Source organism: Spinacia oleracea, chromosome 4 (assembly GCF_020520425.1).
Source record: "Spinacia oleracea cultivar Varoflay chromosome 4, BTI_SOV_V1, whole genome shotgun sequence".
Taxonomy (NCBI): Eukaryota; Viridiplantae; Streptophyta; class Magnoliopsida; order Caryophyllales; family Amaranthaceae; genus Spinacia; species Spinacia oleracea.
In genome coordinates this window covers 179,761,603-179,786,305 of record NC_079490.1, presented here as the reverse complement: position 1 = coordinate 179,786,305, position 24,703 = coordinate 179,761,603, and the positions used below count along the sequence as shown (strand labels likewise).

Below are 24,703 nucleotides of genomic sequence, written 5' to 3'. Positions count from 1 at the left end.
ACACGCGTGGCTTTATTTTGTTATAAATGTACCTTTTATAACCCAAATTTTACGAGAAATGACCTTATATAATGTTTTTTGTGAAATCACACCTTAATGTAGATTTTTTTTTGCATAAGACAACCAAAGTCAAGTTTCCGGCATTGTCTGATCTTTTCCGAACCATTGACTTGACCGAACCCGGGTAACAAAGTGACCCGACACAACCCTACCTTATCACAATCCGAGATCCATGACGACCCGACCCAAGCCCAACCATTGTAACCGTTTTGACAGCTCTGTCGTACTTATTTCAAAACATAATATTCATCTAACACAATGTCCTTTCTCCATAATTTCACAAATAAATGAAATAACTATAACTAGGACTCTTCTAAAAAAAAGAAACTATAACTCGTACAAAGGAAGACGTTTTTAATTATTTTTTTAATTCCATATCTTTAGAAACATAATATTCATCTAAAATTACAATAATTATCGCTAATCACTATAACACAAATCATGAGGGGTAAAATAAGCAAAAAAAAAGTGAAATACAACAATTATATTTCCTTCCCTAATGCGTTAAAGTTGAACCGTAAGAAGAATAATTTTCAAACCAAGTGTGTCTTGGCCTAGTGGAAAGAATTTCACCTTCCAACCCATAAGGTTGGGGGTTCAATCCCCACTAGAGGCACTTTGAGGGAGGGTTTTCCCTTATCATTCCCCCCACTCTCAAAGTGTCTAGCCTGCTAACCCGGACGGGTTGACCCGTGCGGGGTTCCAACCCAGTAGGGCTCTTCTTCTTACGTTGCAAAAAAAAAAAAAAAAAAGAATAATCTTCAAATCACATTTTTACATAAAAAACATACGAAGTTAGTTGTTAAGATTGTAAAAACAAAATCATGTAGAGTTGTATCGACGACGCCCAGCTTCTACTCTCTCCCGATTCCCTGACATTCCTTCAACTTGCTTACAAGCTGCTGGGATACTGAACTTCAATCAGCTTCATTTCCATGGTAGATTCACTTTAACCTACAAGCTTGCCGGAGACTCTTTGAATGATCAACATCTTACGATGTTGTCATATCTATCTTGGTAAATGATCAGAACTTGTAGCAGAGTGATCATTGCAAAAATATGAGCTTAATGTTTGGTGTTATGAAGCTCAAGCAGTCCCATTACCTTCATCAGAAATGCATATTCATAAGCCTTTTCCTCAGACTGCCCGTAACGGCCTCCTTCACCAAAATGTCCTCCATTCATGTCTGTCTTCAAGATAACACCTCGAGAGCAACCTGTACATGTTCTTTCACGTATTTTAGCCACCCATTTCGCAGCTTCCCATACTCCAACCCTGAAAGTAACAACACATGAATCACTTACTCCAACTAACTCGTTCATGCACTACTCATGCTGTTAACCACTGGAATATTCTTCTTTGAAATGTAAGATCAAAATTACCTTGAGTCGTTCAAGGCTGCAGTGACGAGCATTGAAGGATAGCAGACTCCCTGAATTATATTGTCATAAGGAGAATATTTCATAATTCTCTTGAATTGGGTTTCTATTTTAGGGTTCCCAAATTCATCATAGTCCAAAATGGTTAAAGGCAAGCTGTCATCCATCAACGTGTTGCATATATCAACAAAGGGAACCTGATATGCAAAGAATTACACGCATGTCAAAATTTTGAGTTCAAACCCGAAGATTACAAAAGATTGATCAACACCCATCTTCTACACAGAAAGAAAATGGGAACTGTAAATCAATTACCTTTGAAATGACAAATAACTGTAAATCAATTACCTTTAGAATCACAGCGCAAAATAGATCAGGATTAAAATTCATAGCTGCACCCACAAGAAGAGACCCAGCACTGGTTCCAATGGCAGCAAGTTTACCTTTTGTAGCATAGCCCTCATCAACCAGATACTTACCACATGAGACAAGATCATATATAGAATTTATCTTCTGAGCTCCACTTCCACATTGATGCCAGGAAGGATCAGGACCACCTCCACCCCTATTCAATCAAAAAACACATCTAAGCCTTTGTTTTCCAAACCCTATGACAAAGACCACAATGAAGAGCTTTCTGTGAAAATTTACGGAATCACATAGAATCTTATGTATGATAATTTTACTTGAAATTTAAGCCAGACCTATAAAATATAAAATGAGACACTGAACATACTCAGAAAGTCACCTGTTAATCTGGGTACCTACATTCTAAGTAACATGGAGCATTCAAAGAAGGAAGAAAGCCAAAGCATGAACAAGAGTGTTGATAGGAATTCCGGGAACCAACTACTAAAGTATATTGAAGCTACCCACCAAGACTCATCAAACTACAACACCACCAAATTAAAATTATAAAATCATACCACACTTCAATTACATCAACTAACCTCACATCAGCAAACGCAATTACCCAACCACGCTCAAGTAAGCTGATGCGATCTGAGGACCAGCTTTTGTCTAAGACTTCACCATATGCACCATATGCTTCGAGAATCCCAGGAGACTGTCCTTTGTTGTGTGTATATTTGGAGTATACAATGGTTAAAGGAATCTTGATACCATCATGGGAAATGACCTCATGCCTTTCCGAAGCATAATTTACTGAAAATTCTTTCCAGCTCTGTGATTTTTCTACCTCTTGTTGATTGCACTTGTCATGTCTAACATTTGATATTGGTTCACAATCAATAGAAAACTTTGATGAATCAGTACGTGCACTACCGGTAACACACAACACCTCTTCTTGATGAATAACAGAGAACCTACGCCTAGGCATGTCGTACTCAACTACTAAATCAGGCATCTGCAACAACACAAGGTCTACTTTCAATAAGAAACCAAATATACCAAACAGCATAGGAGATAAATTATGAAGAAAATCAAGTTATTTTGACAAGAAATCTCACAATTAGTTTTTGTTTAACACAGATCTTCTCGATGCTCATAGATTCATAGAGAAACCCACTGAGCTTCGAGCTTTAATTAGGGCAGCGCATCACATTTTCACTAAAACATTTATCTTCCGGAATTGGGCAAATTACATGCATAAGTTCTGATGAATTTTGTACCATGGGATAATGAGAAATGACCACAGAACTACTAAAATGAAGCCATTACCAACTCACTGATGACAAGAAGTTAAATATCCATATGTAAACGTAAACACTCAATGAGAAAATACAAGTTAAACTACATACTGTGCAAAAAACAATATCCATCAGAGATCAACTGCATCACGGAATGATTTTAATCAAGTTCTTTAAGAAGAGAACAGTTTCTTTAATACCACATTATTGTAAAGGCAAACAAGTACTGAACAGAACAATGCAATTCAGGAACTTCCTATTTAATGAGGTTAATCAGAGATTATACCACTGGTGAGGAAAGAACCATGCGGTATGCTGAGGTCATGTAGTCATGGTTTGACCCTGGGGCCATACCACACAACTCAGAAGGCACAGGGAAAGTCCAAGGATTTAAATCTTCAATCTCCACGATGTGCTGGGTAAAACAAATTTGTAAATATTAATATAGAGTACGGAAGGGGAAAAGGTGAGTTAAACAAAAAAAAATACTCCGAAGGGAGGAACCAATGGTATAACCATATATGAATAATAACATATTACACGCCATGTATGAACAAGACTCAGCACCACACTACATCAAATACTGAAAAGCGACAACTGGGCATGGGAACAAATAAATTGACAAGAGGTTAACTAATAAGAGGTGTGAAACAGTATTGTGCATCAAACGATGCCAATTCCTCAACAGAAAAGGAAGTCAAATTGATATCTAATGATAACCAAAAAAAATCATGTAAAAAACATGGATTTTAGTCAAAATGCCCAATACCATGTGTTTGGTTCGCAGAGTGGTATGAGTTTGGAACTTGATTCTTACGACCATGTGTTTGGTGACTTGGTCATATGGTTCACTCTGGAATGATTTTTTTTTTCTTCTTTTATTTGATACTTAAAGTAAAGGTATGAGCCAAATCCACCTCCCCCCTAGGTTTCTATACCCCATACCTTGGAGGTTTGATGTATGGGTTTAAACGCTTAAAACTATCAACCAAACACATGGTACGGTTTTAGGCCATTCTAAACCCATACCTCATACCTAAGATTCGTCAACCAAACACCCCCTAGAAAATATATAAACTTAAAGAAAAAGAGCATCCAAAATTCTCTAGACAAGCTTTTTCACAACAAACTAAAAGACGTGAATATTGACTGAGATCCTTTCAGAACCTAACAAGTAACAAGCATATGTTATGAGGGAATAAGTTTAAAATATTTAATGGTGCAGAGTACTATTTGCTGACTGACAATATTAGCAGTAAATCTTAGCTCATCCTCTAACATTTTTGTCTCTCATTTTCAGTCAATTTCAAAAGAATCCATATTGTTGATTGCTGTTCTGACAGAGACATGACATGAAATGTTGGAATTCCAGTGAAGAGCATTTCTCGAGTCCTCAATCCTCCTCCTCCTCTCCAAATGCCACATTGAAGAGTCAAATGGATGAAGGTTGAAAGCATAACCGAATGCCCCCTCTCATCCTTAAATTGGTGGAAGGTTCGGCTCCCTTAAGTCCCTTACCCTAAATGGTTCTAACACAGATGAAGCATTTGAGGGGTCAAGGTAAACCACAGTCTTCCTCAAGCTTCTTAGCCTATCTATCAGGAATCTCACATATGTAAACTTTCTATACCTCTACGAAGTACAATTTACTCTGTTTTCTATTTAACTGCCCCCAGCCAAAATATAATTTTCTATGAAAGATACTGATGACTGCAAATGACATTCTAGAGACTGATGACATTATCTATTTATGTAAAAACATTTAGGAGTAGAACTGTAGAAGTACTTATTTTTGGCCAATGGATATGATTAATCAAGGCACCAATTAACATCATATTTAACTAGTTTAAATATGAATGTTACTAGAATCACATTTTACATTTATAATCTGGGTATTCGCCGGGTGTGAAATCCCATTGTATTCGAGGAGTACGGGATTTGCTAGGAATTCCGGCATTTTCCCTCTTTTCTCGCACGAGGCAAGAAAGGCCTGTCATGATAATGTAAAAATTGAAAATGACTTCGTCACCATATGATGTTAATTTCTAATTCGTGAGTTTGAGTTATTCGGTACCTTCTTGTTGCCATCAATAGGTAGATCGACAGAACACATTATAGAAGAGCCCTCCTTCTCAAGAAAGAGGACCAAATGTTTATCGAAAAGATCCATATCCTGCAAGCTGGTTCCTTTTTTTGGCAGAATAATATTCTGAGAAGAAAAGCACAGTTATCACTAAAATATTTTCTCACGAAAACACAAGCATCAGAACAATCAGGAACAGTCAACCATTCCGTAGAGGTAAACAATTTAAAGAATTATATAGAGATCCAAAATTTTATATCTGAACCTGAAAAAGAGGCAGAAGAGTTATTCAATCACTGCAATATGCTTTAAGGACAATCTCTACAAAAGTTGAAATCATGACTTGTCATACTTAGCCTTCATGTACGGATGTTTTTACTCATGAGGATTGAGGACAGACAAATGGATTCAACAATAGGAGAAATATGCGTTAGTCCAGCAAAAAAAAAAATATAAACAAATTTGAGACAATAGTCGCTAAGGACACCTCAATTTTCTTGTTACTAAAAGCTAGGGCACCTTTCCAAATATATTGGGTCCATTTGATTGTTTTAGTAAGTTGACTAAGTTCAATCTTTAATTTGTTGGTCCTATAGATTGATCTGTAGCATATAAAAAACCTTGTACTTTTTATCTATGCAAACTCTTAGTCAAAACAATCCTTGGATGAATGTTGAAATGCATAGTAATAAAAAAGTTATGGTTAAACTTTGTTGCAAAAGTCAAATGTAGCCTATTATTTTGGAAGAGAGGGAATAGTTATGTGCTCCTAACCACTAAAATTGCTGATACATTCTTTAAACCATCAAAGACATTCAACTCAAGGGTTATATCTTCCACACTTCTGAAAATTTCTGCTCCTTGGCTCAGCATACCACTGTATACTGTATAGTATATACTTCTCCTATTCAAGTAAATGATGTCAGAATCCAGATGGGCTTTTCGCCTTAAACCCTCATGTAAGATTATTTCTTCTATAATGAACATGCAGAAGTAGAATCTTATGATTTTCTGTGTGTTTCTTTTTTCAACATAGGTTTTTTCAATAATACCCTATCATAAACAGTATGTTGCTCACCAGATGTTTTCTGTGCGCCTTTCTGATTTCAGTGACAAACTACATCCATTGTCATATCCTGAAATTGAATAGTACTAGACTACTATCACTAATATTCCATGAAAATAAGCTAGGCACACTTTAAAAATGAACCTGTGATGTGCAGGGCTAAAGAATGACCTGCCAATTAGCAGAACTTATATCTTCAACTCTGCAAATGCCAAGGTAATAGTTTCCACAATGCAGCTTCTCAACCACAGCTGAAGGATAGTTTGTAAGAACATAGAAAAAACCATGGTGGTGTTCCAAAAAATACTGCACACCCTTGACACGCTTATTTACTCTTTGGAGACTATCAAATGGATTGTCTGCCTCAATGACATAGACCTTTAAAACAAACAAAAGATCCGTATTAGGGTGCATAACAGAATGTGGACATCACAAAAGAAAGGAACACCTATATATTCAATCACACCTCTGAGGAAGACCTTGAGTTGGAGTTTATTGTAACAAACTTGCCATCCTTTGTACAAGTAATGTCCACACAGAACCTAGAATCGCTCTCTGTAAAAACTATTCTGTCAACATTTGACCCCATTTCTGTACAAAGTACCCTGGCACATATGAGGGTGTAAACATTCCAATAAATCAGGGAATTGAACACATACAATAGCGAGGGGAGAAAATCACCTGTATGGTCTCTGATTATTGTCAGCGACAGTATAGAACAGAGCAGATCCACCTTGAGCCCAAGCCAAACTAACAACTGCATCAGCTTTAATGCTTGAGACAATACGAGCATCTCTCAAGTCCTTAATCTGAAGGGTAAATCTCTCAGAACCATTTACATCAAGTGTATATGCCAGAAAGTTGTGGTCAGGTGAGACCCGACATGTACCCACATGAACATAACCTGAAGAATGAGAATCAACAAGTTTTTTAAAGGAACACAGTACCAGTAAAAATTTATGAGGCCATACATGAGACTATGAGAGAAACTTCAGCACAGGAAACAAGATATAAAATAATAACAAAAATCTTCGAATCAACCTGAACCATGAACCATGGCACACAACAATTTATAAATACATCAATGAAAAAACTAGCAGTCCCTAATATGGACAAAGTGCCTTACTTTATGCAAGCAAAGCTACAAACCCATGCACTTTCTTCTTCTAGCAACATTTTACTTGTAATTTGATCATGCTAATATGCAACCCAGCTTTGAAGGGCTAGAAACTTGACAACTAGCTGTGAGATATCTAACTTGAAAAGGTTAATGGAGTGTATTAAGAAGAGCCTGAGGCTAAGAGATGATTGACTGCAGGGATCCATGCAGCACTTCACAGATTATGCTCAAGAAGTGTAAACTGCTTCAAACTATTGACTTTTTAACTTGAAAAAAGGAAAATCATGAATCCGGTGGTCAATAGTAGTAGCAATTCGTATAATTTATTATAATATACAATTTTGTGTAATACTTCATATATGTTAAACTATCCGGGTGAAGTGCTACCTAGCAAACCTGGGTTTATATTAGATAAACTATCTGACATAAAGATCCATCACAAGTTATTGCATGAATATGTCATTGTTGTAGATATATGCATCATCTCAATATCTTGAACTTCAGCTCCTAACCATAGATGTTATGCAAATCTAGACTTCTAATCCCTTCATCCTAAGTAGGAGTATGTCAAATAAGGATAAGGTTCTTTTTTTAAGGAATTGACCCAAAGTACAATACTATTCTTACCATAAAATTTTAACATCTTAGCCACACATCATAGTTTTTTCCTTTAATTCTTAATCAAGTGCAATATTCAACAAGCCCACCAATTTGTTATGGCCAAACAGCACCCAATGCGGCAGCAGGACCGAACGATCAGATGAAGCCAAGTGGCATTCTCACATATAGCAGGCGCAAGAAGACAAATTAGCACAGGCTATCCTCTAAGGGATCTGTGTATGAAAGGGAAGGTAATTTTGGGAATAGGGTATATCATTTTGTGTATTGAGCAGTCATTGCTTATTTGGGAGAGAAGTCAGCTCTCGAAATCTCACTGTAAAACTTCTTATCAATAATACAAAGAATCATTCCCTTCTCTTACAAATATCATCTATGTTATTGTTCTCTTTTCCCTGTGTTGTGTGTGTATTCTCCTCTATTTCAGGTAGCAGGGGAATGGGAGTGTTACATTTGGTATCAGAGCAACTCGATCCATGACGGAAGTAGGTCATAAAAGCGCAGTCTCGAGACGGTGGAGGAAGAAAGAAATATGGAGCTGGAGGCAAGGGTGGACCGGTTGGAAACAGTGGTTAAAAAAGCGCGCTTAGAGTGTGCTTAAGCACGAAGCTCTAGGGAAAAGCGCTTAATTAGGTCTGAGCAAAGCGCTTGTGATTAAGCGCGCCAAATTTCTTTTATTTTTTTATTACTTTACGTTGAATTTTTATATGTTGTTATTGTGTTTTGGACCACACCCTATTAATCCTTAACAATGGAAAGTAGGCCAAGAGTCCAAAAGAAAAGGATAAAGAAAAAAAGAAGAAGACAACAGTCACAACAGACGGCCCTAGCTTCTGAATAAACACTATTTTACATGCTTTATTTTTGTTAAAACAAAGAGTGATATATTTCTGGAAGCAAATATGATGTTTATATATAATTTTGTGGTCATTTTAGTAAGATATATATGCATAATAGTAAAAAACCTTTAATTCTTACAAACTGCGTTTCACTTCGATGAAGCGCGCGCCTTGCGCTTGCGCTTTGCGCTTAAGCTCTAAGACTCATATCACTTTAGTGCGCTTTGCGCTTTTTTATACACTGGTTGGAAACAACTCTGGAAGGTATTGTTTCAAATGCAGTGAAGGAGGCGATGGTCACCTTGCAACGCGCTCTATCATAGCAACTTAAGACCTCCACTGAAGAGGAAGCGAGAAAGAACCGTGAGAAGGCGAAGCAACTTGAGGGTAAATAAGAACTATGGTGAACAGTGGCGGTGGAGTGGGTGGTAACCGTAACAACGAGGCCTAGAGAAGACAAAGCAGAGGAAGATGAGTTCGAAATAGATTGTGCAGATCGGGGGGTGGAGAGAATTTCCGGGGAAGGAACTGGCGTTTTCGCAAGTTGGATATGCCGGTGTTTAGGAAGCGACCCAGACCAGTGGCAGAGCCAGAATTTTGGGTTAGGGGTGACACAAAAGTAGACAGGTACTTCGTAGTTATAGAATATATATACAAAAAAATTGTAGGTTTTGGAATAGAGTAGAGTTACGAAGAGTGGGTAACTTGTAGCTACAAGTAGAAGATATTTTTCACGATGTTAATTTTGTAAATATATTGATGGTAGATTGCGCAAAGTTCAAATTGATTGAGAATTTTTTTTATAAGTATCTCACTGTAAGTTTAAAAAAAGTATAAGAATCAAAACGACATTTTTTAGGAAATATTATTGATTTTATTTTGTTCTGGTTGGAGTGAAATATTTTCAAGTGTAGTCCAACTGAATATGAAGGTCAGAAAAAAAATGCTTTAATATGTGTAGAAATTTAAGAAGATAAAAAAAAAATTGAAAATACAAAAAATGAATTTATTAGGAAGATTAAAAGAATTTCATCCATAAAAAACGATTAAAAGAACAAAAAAAAAATAAGAAAGACAAACAGACAAATAAGATGTGCAAATGGAGGAAAACAAAAATGAGCCTTGAAGGGATTCGAACTTCAGATCCCCCACCCAAGTTACTCTAACTATTATTCACTTTGCTGACCACTACAACAAGACCCATTTATGTGTCTTATGTGTGGGGTTAATGTGTATAAACGCTTGTTTTAATTGCTTTTACTCCCTCTGCCCCGCAATACTAGCAACGTTTTGACTGGACACGCATGCCAATGCACAACTATAACTATTAATATCTTTAATTATATATTATAAAAACTTATAAAATATTAATATTTTGAAAATATATATTAAGATGAAACCAACAATATATTATATGCTAACACTTGTTTTCATATACTATAAATAAAATAGGGTCAAAGTGAATTATATGAATAGTGCAAAAAGTCAAACCATCGCGAGTATTGCGGGACGGAGGGAGTATAAATTTTCAGTTTTTTTTTCACTGACCTCGACGGATGGATTTTGAGGGTGGAGCGGTATTTCAACTACCACAAGTTGAACGCCGACGAGCACATGGATTCGGCGGTGGTGGCGATGGAAAGGGACGCCCTCCGTTTCTTTAAGTGGGAAAACCGTCGGCGGCCCATTTAAGGGTGGTGGGACCTGAAGGACAGGGTGCTGAAGGAGTTAGGTCGTCGAAGCTAGGCACTCATCATCAACAGTGACTCGCAACAACCCAAATGTCAACGGTGGAGGATTACCGCCGTCGCTACATCGAGAGAGCAGCTCCGCTAGAAGATGTACCAGAAACTGTATTGATGGGTCATTTCCTAATGGGTTAAAAGATGATATAGGGAAGGAGATCCAAGTACTTGAACCGTATAATATGAAACAAGCCATGGATCCGGCGGTTTGGGTCGAGGACAGGGTTCGGATGTAAAAGAAGAGTGGATCCTCGACCTGGAGTAATCGGTTTGGGCCGTCCAAAAGCAACCAACTACACCTGTTTTTGCGATTGGGCAAGCCCAACACCAAAGTAAACCCAGTTACTCAGCGATAGGATCCCACACAGACGACTGCTTCCTCGAGTGAGATGGCTATCGGAGAGCAAACTTCAAGACAAACGAGCAAAGGGGTTGTGTTTCGGTGTGACGGAAAATGGGAGGCCAACCATGTCTATATACGGAAGGAATTAAGCGTATTGTTGATGGAGGGCGAGTTTGACGAAGAAGCGTTGGGCGAAGACGATACAGGAGGTGGGGACGGTGGAGACGCTAGTAAAGGGTCGGAAGTCTCCTTATATTCGATGGTGGGGCTTACCCACCCGAAAACAATGAGGTTGTGGTGGTACACGAATTTCGTGTCATGCAGTTCTGTGTCGGGTGGGTCATATTCAGTAGCGACTTACAAGATAAAAGGGCAGAAGCGGCAAATAAGCCCCATTAGTTTACTATGATGAGCAATTCTACCCCTTATGTTTTAATTGAAGCAAATTAACTCCTTAAGTTTACTCTAATGTGCAATTAACTCCCAATTATTAATTTTCATCTAAATCCCACCGGAATGTATTGTAATTGCCGGAAAAACATGACTTTGAGAAACAAAGCTTAAAAAAATATGAAAAAGCAGCCAACCATTAGATCGAACACCATTTGTGTAATCCTTCATCAATATACTTCCATATAATTTTCCAAGGTCTTTAAATTACCAAATACACTTTAACTCTTTTTTTTTTTGTTGGCGGAGGATATTATGAAAATTGTGTATTGTATAAATCTGCTTGGGGCCATGCATAGAGGAGACAGAAAGGTAGAAGATGAAGATACGAAGGAGAAAGGCAGTCAGGGAGAGTGAGGATAATGTGAAAAGATTACCAAATTAACTAAAGACATACGAAGTATCTTTCGAATACATACAAAAACATATTACATTTTATTTCTGAAAAGAAAATAACACAAAGTATATGTTTTCCGACGACAATAATAATTTCCGGTAGAATTAAGTCGGAAAATGACAATTGGAAGCTAATTTCACATTGTACCATAGTTATGGGGTTAATTTGCTACATCTAGATGTTGGAGGGTTGATTTGCACATGAGATAAAACTTATGGGGCTAATTTGCCACATTCGCCAAGATAAAAGTACTTAACATTACCCAGAAGGCCAGAATGTTCGATTACGGGTCGGTTGGTCGGCAAGAGCGCTTTTACCATTTCAACATTTGGCAAATTTTGAATGTTCATTCTTTTTGTGGTCTTTAAAAAAAAATCATAATCTAATACAAATGCATAATTGTAGTATTACCATTAGCTAATGACAACTAGTTTGTATTTATTAGACCACTATAATTGTCAAAATATGAGAAAATGATAATGATGTCAATAAACAAACTAAAACAAAAATTACTCCAATTAAACATTAAGGTGCAAAAGGACATACAACTTTATATAATTTGGTTCGGGATTGTTGAATTTTTTAAATAGAATTTGGTCAATCTGTCAGGTTTGACCCACTTATTTTCGAGTTTCCGGCTTATTTTTCTGGTCCTAATTTTGTGTTTAAGGTCAAATTTTATCAGGTCGATTTCAGGTTGGGTCAAAATATTATGTGTCTTTGTTGAGGTCATCCAAAATAAAATTGTAGCCTCCAATTTTATGATAGCTTGCAGAACACCAGAACGATCCTCTTCATTCTTCCAACCATATACGCTGTAATAAAAACCATATTCCTTCAGCAGCATGTTTAAGCTTCATTACTTTCTTTCAAAATTATCAGAGTCACTTAGCACAAATTATGTCTTCTTAATTTAAACTTTAATGACCTCCACTTGCGTCACAGCTTCATTTCAATCGTTAACTTTCGCTATAATCTTAAGTCACTTAGCAAGCTTTCTGGGCCTGTCTTAACATCAATTATAATAACCTCAATAGGCATTAGACCCAATAGACATAAAATTAACTACATTTCAACCTTTATTATCTGAAATGATTATCTTTATGATTCCATACAATAATGTACACATCATCAATGCTTTTTCCCCATTTCATAATACACCGAGTTTACCAGTACTTCAAGTTCATTTTCATCCCCCCCTTTTTTTTCATTTGTACGTTAAGCAAAGGGGGAAGGAGAGGGGGTGGCACTAACATTTTGCAAGGCATCTACACCTGAAACTAAATGCAAAAATTAAACTTGCCATTTTTTTCTGCAATCTCATTCCAATCAAGCAAAACCTCCTCCCTTCTGAATCCTCTTTTTATGCAACTAAACAAACTTCCTAGACCTGCAGATTCTTCTGTCTCCAGTCTTCTAAATAAAACAGGGTATTCTTTCCCTTCTGGGATGTGTTGGTAGTAAAGCCTGGACAGACCAGAAAAAGATTAAGACATAGAGGAAGTATATATTCATATGAACTCTTTGAAGATACCTAAACAATTGTGAATAAAGATATCGACAATTTCAGATTTTCAGGCAAAGTTCTTTGATTACCTACATGTTCCTCAAAAAATTGTCAGGTGAGCCTGAGCATACCAGGGATATGAAGCATTTTAAATGATGGTTTTGCCACTAATAAATACCAGCAGTAGGATCCAGTCTGGTGTTTAAATTGTGGTTAACTTGCTATTTTGCTTAACTTAATTTTAATCATCACTAAGGCTTCATTGGTTTTAATAGAAAACATTTTTGTAAAATAGTTTTTATTTGTTTGTTTCCTCACAAGAAAATTTATAAAGAGTACAAAGGATGGTATCATGTAAGAGATTAGAGAGAAAATCTTGGAATTCCTTCCTTACAAAAGGAAAATGTTCTCCATCCCTTAAGAAAACAAACAAACGAAAATGGGAAAATCATTCCGTCAAAACAACGGTGCCTAAGATGAATACTTAAACTATAAGTATACAGTTAGCAACCTATCACTTTGTTGGCTTGTTGCCATATGTTGAAATATCTTACACATCTCCCTCTCTCGAGCACCTCTACTCCTTAAAAAATGTTCACTACTCCATAATAGTTAAAGGCACCAAAAAGTTCATGAATTCCAATGGTCTACAGTTTTGTAGACATATTCCATCTTCGGTTCACAATGACCCCAACCAAATGTGTGCAACCAATCACATCAAGATACCCCATTAAACCTTAGACTTATATCTGTAAACATACCATAATCAAGATTAAAGAGAATGCATACAATTCAATACCATTTTAGTATTTTAGCAAACCATGAATAAACCACATAAAATCAAAACAACAAACAGAGCTAATTATCAAAATTAAAACAACAAAAACAGCAAATTTATGAAAATCAACAACAACAAAATTAACCAAAACGGCATCCACAATAACAAGAAAATGGAAAAGGGTAAGCGAGAAAACGACGAACCAAGGGCCCCAGCGCTCAGGGGGAGTGGAAATTTCAGAGGGGGTGCGAACACTCATCTCAGAAAAAAGCTCCCTTTGTTTGTTCCTAGTGTCGGCCATGAAAGATTGAGCATAAGAGTTTTCTTGAGTGAGATAAGAGATAAAATCTGGGTCGTCGATATTGGACATCCAATGGTAAGGATCGTCCCAAGTGCGGCCATGAGCAGTGACTTTGAATGGGAGTTTCTTTGGACACGGTGGATCAATGGAAGGGTGTGAGTAATGGGGTTTGTGAGGAGAGAGAGTGGAGAAGAAGGTGGTAGAAATGGCGGGAAGGAAGCGGATAGAGATTGGAATTGTTCTGGGTTTGAATAGGGTAGAGAATGACATTTGAAGGTTGAAGATGGAATACTGAGCTCAAATTGATTGAGAGGGGTTTTGGTTTAAGGTTCTGGGGTTTATGACTTTATGGTGGTTGGATCTGTTAATCAACTACTCCGTATCGTTCACTCGTTGTTATAATGTCAAAAGTTGAGCGCCTTGTGGAAGATTTATAATTTAGTTAAATAACTAGTATAGTACCCGTGCCATACACAGTTTATAGTCTAAATATAAATTTGTATGAAATCTGGTAGATACTAGATTTGAAGCCCGTGCAATGCACGGGTTTCTTTCAACTATAAGAAAATGACATAACCTATATATGTTCTTCTATTTTATTAAAATATTGATTAAATATGTAAATTTTATTTCTTAAATTGTAAATCCATTCATGAAGAAATATTATGCATCTCAAATAAAAATAATAATGATATGGAAGATTAAATCCAATAAAACACTTAAAGGATAAACTCAATCCTATATGGAAAAAAGTTAAATGCATAAAAGAAAACAGGAAGTTATAAATTCAAACAGGAAGATAATCATCTATTTACAATAAATTCAGTAATGCAAGGATGAATTTACAATCAAATTAAACCAAAGTAACGAAAAAAGAACTGCACTTGTCTTCTAGTGACTGTAGTCACATACTCACATCTGTTGATTAATCTGTTTTGATAGATACTCATACATGAAGTAAAAACATATTCAATTTAATTATACGTTTGCAAAATTAACAATTAGAAACATACGAAGTACTCAATATAATTATACTTTTTGAAATTTAAGTTTGGTTCACTAATCAATAACTAATCTATTCAAATTAAATAGATTTATGACTTAAAATAGATGTGCTCGATATAGTTAACCAAATTAGTTTTTTTTTTTTGAGGGAAGTTAACCAAATTAGTTCGAAGTACCATTAACAACACTAATCGAAAGTAAACATTTTGAGGTCTTAAACAACCAATATCTCGTTGGAATAATAAGATTGCGAAGTTTTTGTGGGGCAAAGATGTAGATCAAGGAGGAATCCACCTTCTTAGTTGGAATAATATCTCGCTTTCTAAAGAAGGGGGTTTGGGGTCTTAGGTGTGTGAAATCCCTTAATAGAGCTTATTGTATATCCTTAAGTTGTGGTGGAGAATTATCCATCAAGAACAAAACATGGCTGTTAAAGTTATTAAGGATAAATACACCAAGTCTAATAATCTCTTTCGTTCTTTCTCCTATGGTTCTCGTCTTTGGAAATCGATGGGTAAAGTTTGGGACTTGTTTCAAGCTAATATTTTGTGGGTATAGGGAGTGACTCGAAAATCAGTGTTTGGGAGGATAAATGGGTTGGGGAATTCAATCTAAGAGAGCTTTAGCTTATTACAGGCCCTTTGAATTTGGGGGAAGAAAATATGGTGGTGAGCAAAAAAAAAAAACAACCAATTTGCAAAACAAACCTACAACAAAGAAGAAGCAATGGAGGATAGAGAAATAACAACGTCGTCCATAAGAAGTTATAAGACATGGTGATAAACAAAATATATTTGATATTTATCATCTGTAGGTAAAATAGTTTGGAGAAGACTATATTTACCCATGAAACAGTGATGTCATTTAACCGTAATCTATGTTGATCGACATGAAAAAAAAGACCACAATATGCGTGAATGTGAACGACGTTTGTTATGGATGGTTTCATAGGTACAATAATATATAAGAATGAAATATTTGAGGTGGTTCTGTTACACTATAACTTATTCATTAATTAGATAAATTTTGTAAAGCAGTTTGTAAAAAGATACTCCCTCCGTCCCGGAATACTCGACCCGGTTTGACCGGCACAGAGTTTAAGGGACTTGAATTGACTTATTTAATTTAATAGGTAGTAGATGATAGTGGGGTATTATTTTAATATAGTTAGTGGGAGGTGGGTTAAGAGGTGGGGTTGGGGGAGAGTAGGGGTTGAATTTTTAATTATTTTTTGTATGGAGTAGGGGGTAGGTGGGTTAATAGGGGTGGAGTGAGAAATAATATAATATTGTTAGAATATTTCCATTTTTAGAAACAGGTCAAGTATTAAGGGACGGCCCGATAAGGAAAACAGGTCAAGTATTCCGGGACGGAGGGAGTATTAATTGTGATAAGTTATCCAATTATATTATTTTTATCTAGAATTTGTTTTTATCTTTTAAGGAGCATTAAGTAGTATCATTATTGGAAGAAATGATACACACGTATTTCAATCTTTTTATCTTCTTGTCTTCCCCCTAATACCCATAACAAAAAACAAAAAAAAAAAAACAATATAAAAAATTGTATGAAACCCATATGGAGTATACTTTTTTTTTTTTTCGAAGAAACATATGGAGTATACTTCTTACTCCGCAGAATTAGTTATAAATACGAATTATAAAGATAATTATAAGTTTAAAAATTATTATTTATTTTTCTAATCTATTTTATTATACGAATTATAAAGATAATTATAAGATTAAAAATTATTATTTATTTTTCTAATCTATTTTATTATTATAATCTTAAAATTCTATTTAGTGACTGGACAATCCTATGTGGACGCTCTAAATGCTCTTGAAAAAACTCCCCTTTATATATATATACTAGATTTATCATTAATATAGAGTTTAAAGATAGTCTCTAACTTAAAAAATAATTAATGATGGATAAATTGGTTATTGTTCATTCGGTGTCTTACTTATTCAAACAATTAAAACAACTAAGAGTACATAGATAAAATTATTTTCATTTTCATTCACCACTTGGGTCAAGCATAAAGTTATCTCACATGCACTTCACTTTGATAGTAATACCCACTTAATACTCGCACAGTCGCTCGTCAATTAACCGAATTACCCGATCACATAACACATATCTAGATCATTTACTTTATTGAGTTAGAGATGACTTTGAGGCGAGGCAGGATCTGCACACTCACACCCGCACCCGCCTACAATTCGCATCTTCATCCCTCCATCCTTGATAGAAACGATACTCACCCCTCTCAACCCCGTCTCGAGGGGTACAAAATAATATTCATCCTCTCTTCATCACCCCCCTTCCCGTGTATCCACACCCACCCCTAGACTCGATTTCTTTTCTTTTTGGTAAGAGAGTTTTGAATTTTAAAACTCTATTATAGATCCTCTGAAAATTCATTTGTCTGATTAGAGTTATTGAATAAATAAACAAAACAATATAATATGTAAGTTAATAGTACTTTTTTTATACATTCATAATCAATCACGTGGAGGATTAACGACTCGCACAGGTCTAATCTAAAACCCATGATCTCCCCTTCACTCGCGACGAATACATTTTTTAACCCCATTATCGAATAAACTTTTCTCTATTGCCGCCCACGACAACGGAGGTAACAGAGCCGACTGAAAATCGCCCTCTTCGATCAAGGAGAGCGATTTTTATTGGCCAAAAAGGGAGAAAGTAGTCGACCTCTTAGATAAGATTTGTTGTACGTACAGGGGATCTCCCAAAAAACTTGACAATCTGACATCCCTATGTTCGATAAATAATCAAAATTTCCTTTCAACTAAATTTTAAATATATTGACATAAGTTTATTACGAAGTATCAAAATTAATTGTATTAGCTATAATATTGGGGAAAAAAAAGTGATATACATAAATAGGATTGGGTGTGTGTTCTCAAATCCTATCAATTCAAACTCGCCCCATCACCAATGTAACACACTAATAATTCCTTGCTTTTTATAAAATATTTTCCAACTTAAAACACAGGAATTACCAAGATATTACCGCCACCGTGATAACGGCTAAGGCTATTTACCAGAATTACGCAGCGGAATTAACTAACTTTCAAAACATATTAAATAAATAGTTAATGGTCATTAAAACAAGTTGGAACCATTGAGGCCCAAATCCAAAGTATTAAATCATTTAAAAATCCATTAACTGTAAATAGTATTAGTCATGACTATAAATAAAAATAGAGTTTATAAAATACGGAAGAATAAACTCTCAACTCGAATCCCATGATAACATCTCCCGCAAGTTATCTCTACAAACCTGCTTTATTAAAAATCTACTCCCCAACAACGCAATTGCAATTGATGGATCATCATAGGGTCATTAAGGCAAAGGCCATGACCAGAAGACATGACGCACGAAGTCAGCAAAAGCTGAGTACGAACAAGCTAGAATAACATTCTATTCTAACATGCTTCACTCGACGAATTAAATAATCCACATGCAAAAGCCATATAATAAACAGATAAACATGGAGACAGGACTCAATACTCGACACGACTCTTGCCTCACAGATTAATAAAAAGTAGCTTCGAACGGGTAAAGTAAAGTATCCTTAAATGGAAAGAAAAGGGTGATGGGAGCCAACCATACACCAAAATAAGTCGGGCTACTACCGACAGTCGGGCCATACCGACAGGAATTCCAATGCACAACGGCATAAAAGAAGAATGAAACAACGTCTTGTATCATTCTAGGAGTACAAGTTTTCCGGCAAAACTCCCCCCATTGTTCATACTCAAGGTATATACGTTCCAAGAGTTTTGAAGCTCTTTGGGTTACACTTTACGTTAATTAGTATATTATGTTCAAGGCAACTCAAGACCACATTTTATATCATAAATAGTATAGACTATAGAGAGATTTAACAATTAACATCATAAAAATTAAAAAAGTATTAGAATTCAGGTTAAACAAACAAAAAAAATCGGCCCGACCCGTGAAGCCCGACTGGCCCGCTAAAAACGGGTCTGGGCAAGGAAATTTGGCCCGGTTGCTGGCCCGGGCCGGAGCAGTGGGCAAAAAAACTGGTGTGGGCCGTCCCGACCCGGTATTTGATCAGGTGTATGACAAAGCCCACGAAGGTTATATCTTACGTAATCAGCTTTTTATGGAATATAATCCCGGTTTATTGCTAGAAATTTAGTACAAACTGCTCCACTTCATTGCTAGGAAAATTAGAAATGCAAACTAGCCGTTAGAATTAAATTCTGCAATTTAAAAGCAGTTTGGGTATTTGGTGCAAATAAGTTTGATAATAGGTGTATATTGTGCAATAGGTTTGTAATTAGGTGTATTTGGTGAATTATAAACATGACTTAACGGAGGACTAACGGAAAGTCATAATAGGGGTATTTGGTGAACAGTATGAAAAAAATAGGAGTAGACTATGTATTTTGAAACACGCAGGGGTATTTGGTGAATTTCGTGAAACCTCAAGTGTATTTCATGAAAAAACCGTTTAATTATTAGAAAGGAAAAGGTAAATGAAGTAACTATTTGTAAAATATTTAACTTTGTTAGCATTTGAAAGTAACTATATTATTATTACTATTATTTTATTGTACTAAAAAGTTAAGCGACAGAGAATTACATACTACTCCGTACATATAGTATTATAGTTAGTCTTCCAACATGCCGGCTCTAACCAAAGCTTTACGAAGACAAGCTCCCCCATTTTGCTAATTACAATATTCGTTTTCTCCCCCAAAATTGTGACCTAATATTAATTTTTAAAAAATTGGTCTAATATTGTTTTGTCTTGTTAATTCCCGTTAGTCAAGCGAACTTAAAACTAGCCATGTTTCATGGATGAAGGGATTTGTTATGGATTGGTCGTCTTCTTCTAACTCTCCTGTAATCCATGGTGAATAAATCCGACGCGTCGTGATTTTCTTCCCATTCTCTCCATCGTTCTCCTGTAATTTGCACCATATTTACATTTTTCTTTTGCAGTTCACCTGAAAATTGGGAAAATATAGTTTTTAGAGCTCAAAAGTTAAACGTGTCAACTAATAAGAAACAGACAAAATTGATAACGGGCTCTCATACAATATCATTGTCAATTTCTCGTTTTTGTTTTTTTGGTTTTAAAAGTCACACGATTTAGATTGAATCATGAACTAAAAAATAGTCACATTCAGTAATCACTTTATTTATGAAAACCGACAACAAAATACTAGAAACTACATTTTTTTTAATTTTTTTTTTATAGAAAATAGATAAATAGAAACAACAATTGATACTGGACGTGCCCTAAGACATCAGATGCATCATGGACGCCAGGCAACTTTACCATAAAGTGTGGAGCTAGTCTTCGTTAAAGATGGTTTGGCACTAAACTGGAAGTCTATTGTTTAAGTACTTCGTATTAAAGTAAGCGAAAATGATAAAGGTTACAACATGCATGATACCTTTAAGTCGTGTAATAATGATGACATGACATGCTTATTTGTCATGATTTAAATTGAAAATTAAAATATTTAACTTATATAATCTATTATACATGTTACAAAAAAGGTAGGAAAATCTTAATAAAAATATTGCATTGAAAGTAAAAATTTCTAATGACACATAATCTACGTGGCGCCTATATGTACTAATTAAACTCCGTCACGTAAAATTACGACATCTAAATATTATCGCAACTTGCGACCTTTATCATCAAAATAAGTAGTCAGCAAAGTAGGAGTATCTACCATCCTTTTAGGAGAACTTGTAAAAGAATGGCAACGTCTCTTTGTTGGAGCTAGATTTGAAAAAGGAAAATGCTAACAATAATAGGACCTATGCTTGCTTCTTTAACTTGGCTAAGCTAGTACAACAATTGCATTGGATATATGTTTTATGTTACTACGTAGTTTTGAAAGATATATATATATACATGCGTTGTTGTATGAGATATGCTGATATACATGCATGTACTTCAGTTTTATTCACGATTAATTATATGATTTAACTTTTATTCGTGAAAACACACCCTTTTCATAAATAATCAATTTAGCATAACATAATGATATGGAAATACTTATGTTACTCGGCCGTATGAGATAGGCATGATGCTACTAAGCTAAGTTACAATTTATCATCAAATTTCTTACCTTTGATTTCTTCCTTTGCCTTCATTTGTGACTCGCTATGTTTGTCAGTCTCGGTGACCTGTTTAATGGGAAAAAAATTATAATTATGCCAAAAAAATAGAAACAAATAATCAAAATTTCTTGAAATAATATACACTTCAAAAAAATTGAAACAATCAATTTTCATGAAATGACAAAAAAAAAAACTTTGACATGAAAGGAATGATCTCAAGTTTTGATATCGAATACATTTGAAAAATGAAGTACGCGAGAAATGTGACAATAAGACAAGCACAATTGTACCTTTCCTACTACAGCCTTGAGCTTCCTTGGATGACCAACATTGAGTTGGAAAGAAGTAGATGGTTGGAGCAAAAGGGTGTAGAAAACACATAAAAAGATGGCTAATTTGAAAACAAACTTCTCCATGATTTTAATTAATTAGGAAATGAGATTTACATTATGTTTTTAAGGGGGTATTTATGTGTATATATAGAAGCCAGAAAAGAGGGAATGTAGGAGAAGTTGGCAAGGTGGTGTACGGGGACAAGCCAAACAAGAGAGAGACAAACACAAAGCACAAAATTTGGAGAGTTCCAAAACAATTGCGAGTTTCAGTATACAAGAAATTCTCCAAACAAAAACTTTTGTATACCTCTTATGGGATGCGATGTTAAAAAAAAAAAAAAAAAAAAAAAAAAAAAAAAAAAAAAAAAAAAAACTTTTGTATACACCCGGTGTACCGTACGTGTTTATTTATTGTAAATCGTTTTTTCTTTATTTTAAAATGTTTGTGTTTTAGAAATTCTCATCGAGTCATTTGGGTTGGTTTTGTCTTGCGTGCCCCTTGTCTTGTTTTGTGTTTAGAGCCTTTGCATGCTTGGACGGTTGCTTGCATTTCCACGTACCCCGTAACATTTCAAAATACTCCCTCCGTTTATTATTTTAACGGTTTTTTCATGAAATGCCCTCGAGGTTTGCAAAAATGCACCAAATACCCTCGCGTGTTTCGATTCACATAATATACCCCTATTTTTTCGTACTGTTCATGAGATGCACTTGGAGCTAACGGACGTTAGTCTACCGTTAGTTGCAATTTACCATTTTGCCCTTAATGATGTTTTTCGACATAAATTCCAAAAAAATCTCAAACTTCTTATCTTTCTCTCTCCTCTCCCCTGTTCTTCCTCTTTCTCTCTCCTCTCCCCTGTTCTCTCCCCTCCTCTGTTCTTCCTCTTGCTCTCTGGTCGGCGGTGGTCGATCTCCTTCGCGCGCCACCACAATGTTCTTCGGTGTAGATCGAGATCCTTCACGCGCCATCAAATTTAAATGGATTGTTCTTGAATTCACTCCTCCCTCAATTCTTAATTGTGCTCTCTACCATTGTTGACCAAGGTTGGAAGCTTTAACCGTGATGACAAGTAATCTCTCTCCTCAACTCCTCCCTCGATTCTTTTTCACTATGTTCTCTTTGTGATGTTTTTGTGTTGTGAAATTGGGGGTTTCTTTATAAATTAGGGTTCTCTTATTGGGGGTTTTAAAAATTAGGGTTCTTCGATTGAAGGATTGGTTAAACTAGAGTTGTTTTATTGGGGGTTTTTCGAAAACTAGGGTTCTCGACTGGGGTTTTTTCGGTAATTGAGTGTTGGTAATTTGGGTATATCATTGTCGATTTAGGTAGTAATTAACAAAGAAAGGGTTGTTGATTGGATTAGTATATTAGTGTTGCAGGTTAAATTGTGCCCATTAAAATTTGGGGCTTTGACAAAACAAGAACTAAGATACTAAATTACTGAATTACCGGGGCTTTTTTGTGTGTTGCAGTGCCGCACCTGCTGCAAGAATGGGTTTAGATCAGAGAAGAAAGGTCGGGAATGGAGAAAAACAAGACTGCAAAAGAGAAATTAAAGGGAAATCGTATTGATAACCAACCAATGAAACCAGCTTGCATTCGAGAGGCTAGACTATCCCAACCACAAAGCTGCTAAAACATGATTTCTGAATGGATCACTTCTCTTTTATCTCCTCTTGTAATTACATTTCTCAGTGGCATACAAGCTGACTTTCCAATCCCCATAGTGATGCTACATTGCTAGCAGCAGCAATGTCTCCTCTTTTTCTTTTGTTTCTTTTCCTTGCATTCACGCCAAGTGCATCCAGGCTTCCAGGTAGGGCAATACGCAGAGTGAATAAAGATTTTCAAAGGCTCCTAACAGGGGATGTAATAAAGCACTCTTAAACGCTATATAAATCTTGTTATTCCACAATTTTATTTGATTATTACTTATATTTCTGTTTTAGGTTTAACTTTTAGGTTGATTAAATTGATTTAGGTGAACGATTTGTGGAAATCAAATTCTGCAGTTTAAAAGCAGTTTGGGTATTTGGTGCAACTTAGTTTCAAAATAGGTGTATTTTGTGAATTATAAACACAACTTAACGGAGGACTAACGGAAAGTCGGTTTAGGGGTATTTGGTGCAAACTTGGGAAAAAATAGGGGTATATTATGTGATTCAAAAGACGCGAGGGTATTTGGTGCGTTTTTGCAAACCTCAAGGGCATTTCATGAAAAAACCGTTATTTTAATACCTATTTATCGTAAATTCTTATTTCAAGAAGTGGAGAATGAGTGTACAAATAGATGAAAAAAAAAGTAAAGGAGATGTAATAAATTAATGGTAGTAGATTAATAATGGTTAAGTAGGAAAGAGATGATAAAAATGTGTAATTATAGTGGAAAAAAAAATTAAGTGTAACATGGTAAAAAATTATTATAAAAATAGAATAAAGTAGAACTATATATAACACAAAAAAGACATCTTTTTAAAAAGTGGATACATGAGAAAAGACGGAGGGAGCTAGTATGTAGCTGGTTTGTACGGAGTACTTTGTATCCTAGTGGTGAGCTACTACTCGGTAGCTTGTTGATTAAATGAACCCTACTTGTCAATTAATTTTTTAAAATTTAATTTAATTTATTCTTCCAATCTTTGTCGACCTTTTATCAAGCAAATTAACTTGCCCGAGCTAAGTCGATTAGCCAAGAGAATTTTTCATTTCAACTCCAACGGTCAAAATGATATGATGGACTTTTAAAAATATCAAACAAGTCTCTAGACTAGCTACAAGGTCGGCCTACAATCATTAGAGATGCTCTAGTATAATCCACGAAGTAGTTGATAAATTCTTAAGGGTACCTTAAATAATATATGGAATTAGATCTCATCAATAT

General features: G+C 35.5%; 2 protein-coding genes across 2 annotated transcripts; both read right to left on the bottom strand.

Moving 5' to 3' along the window:
- Positions 1-454: 454 nt before the first annotated feature.
- On the bottom strand, positions 455-14,717 carry LOC110788021 (uncharacterized). Its single transcript, XM_021992658.2, has 11 exons — positions 14,239-14,717; positions 13,054-13,217; positions 6,920-7,142; positions 6,705-6,843; positions 6,410-6,616; positions 5,164-5,298; positions 3,376-3,504; positions 2,391-2,806; positions 1,789-2,005; positions 1,444-1,637; positions 455-1,336 (listed from the first exon to the last, which is right to left on the bottom strand). Exons 1-11 carry the CDS (start codon positions 14,604-14,606, stop codon positions 1,126-1,128), a joined length of 2,403 nt encoding a protein of 800 aa, XP_021848350.1. The 5' UTR covers positions 14,607-14,717; the 3' UTR covers positions 455-1,125.
- Positions 14,718-19,915: 5,198 nt separating this feature from the next.
- On the bottom strand, positions 19,916-22,169 carry LOC110787987 (protein GOLVEN 6). The gene is made up of 3 exons (XM_021992621.2): positions 21,774-22,169; positions 21,492-21,549; positions 19,916-20,351 (listed from the first exon to the last, which is right to left on the bottom strand). The coding sequence occupies exons 1-3, from the start codon at positions 21,897-21,899 to the stop codon at positions 20,197-20,199; spliced, it is 339 nt and encodes a 112-aa protein (XP_021848313.1). The 5' UTR covers positions 21,900-22,169; the 3' UTR covers positions 19,916-20,196.
- Positions 22,170-24,703: the final 2,534 nt, after the last annotated feature.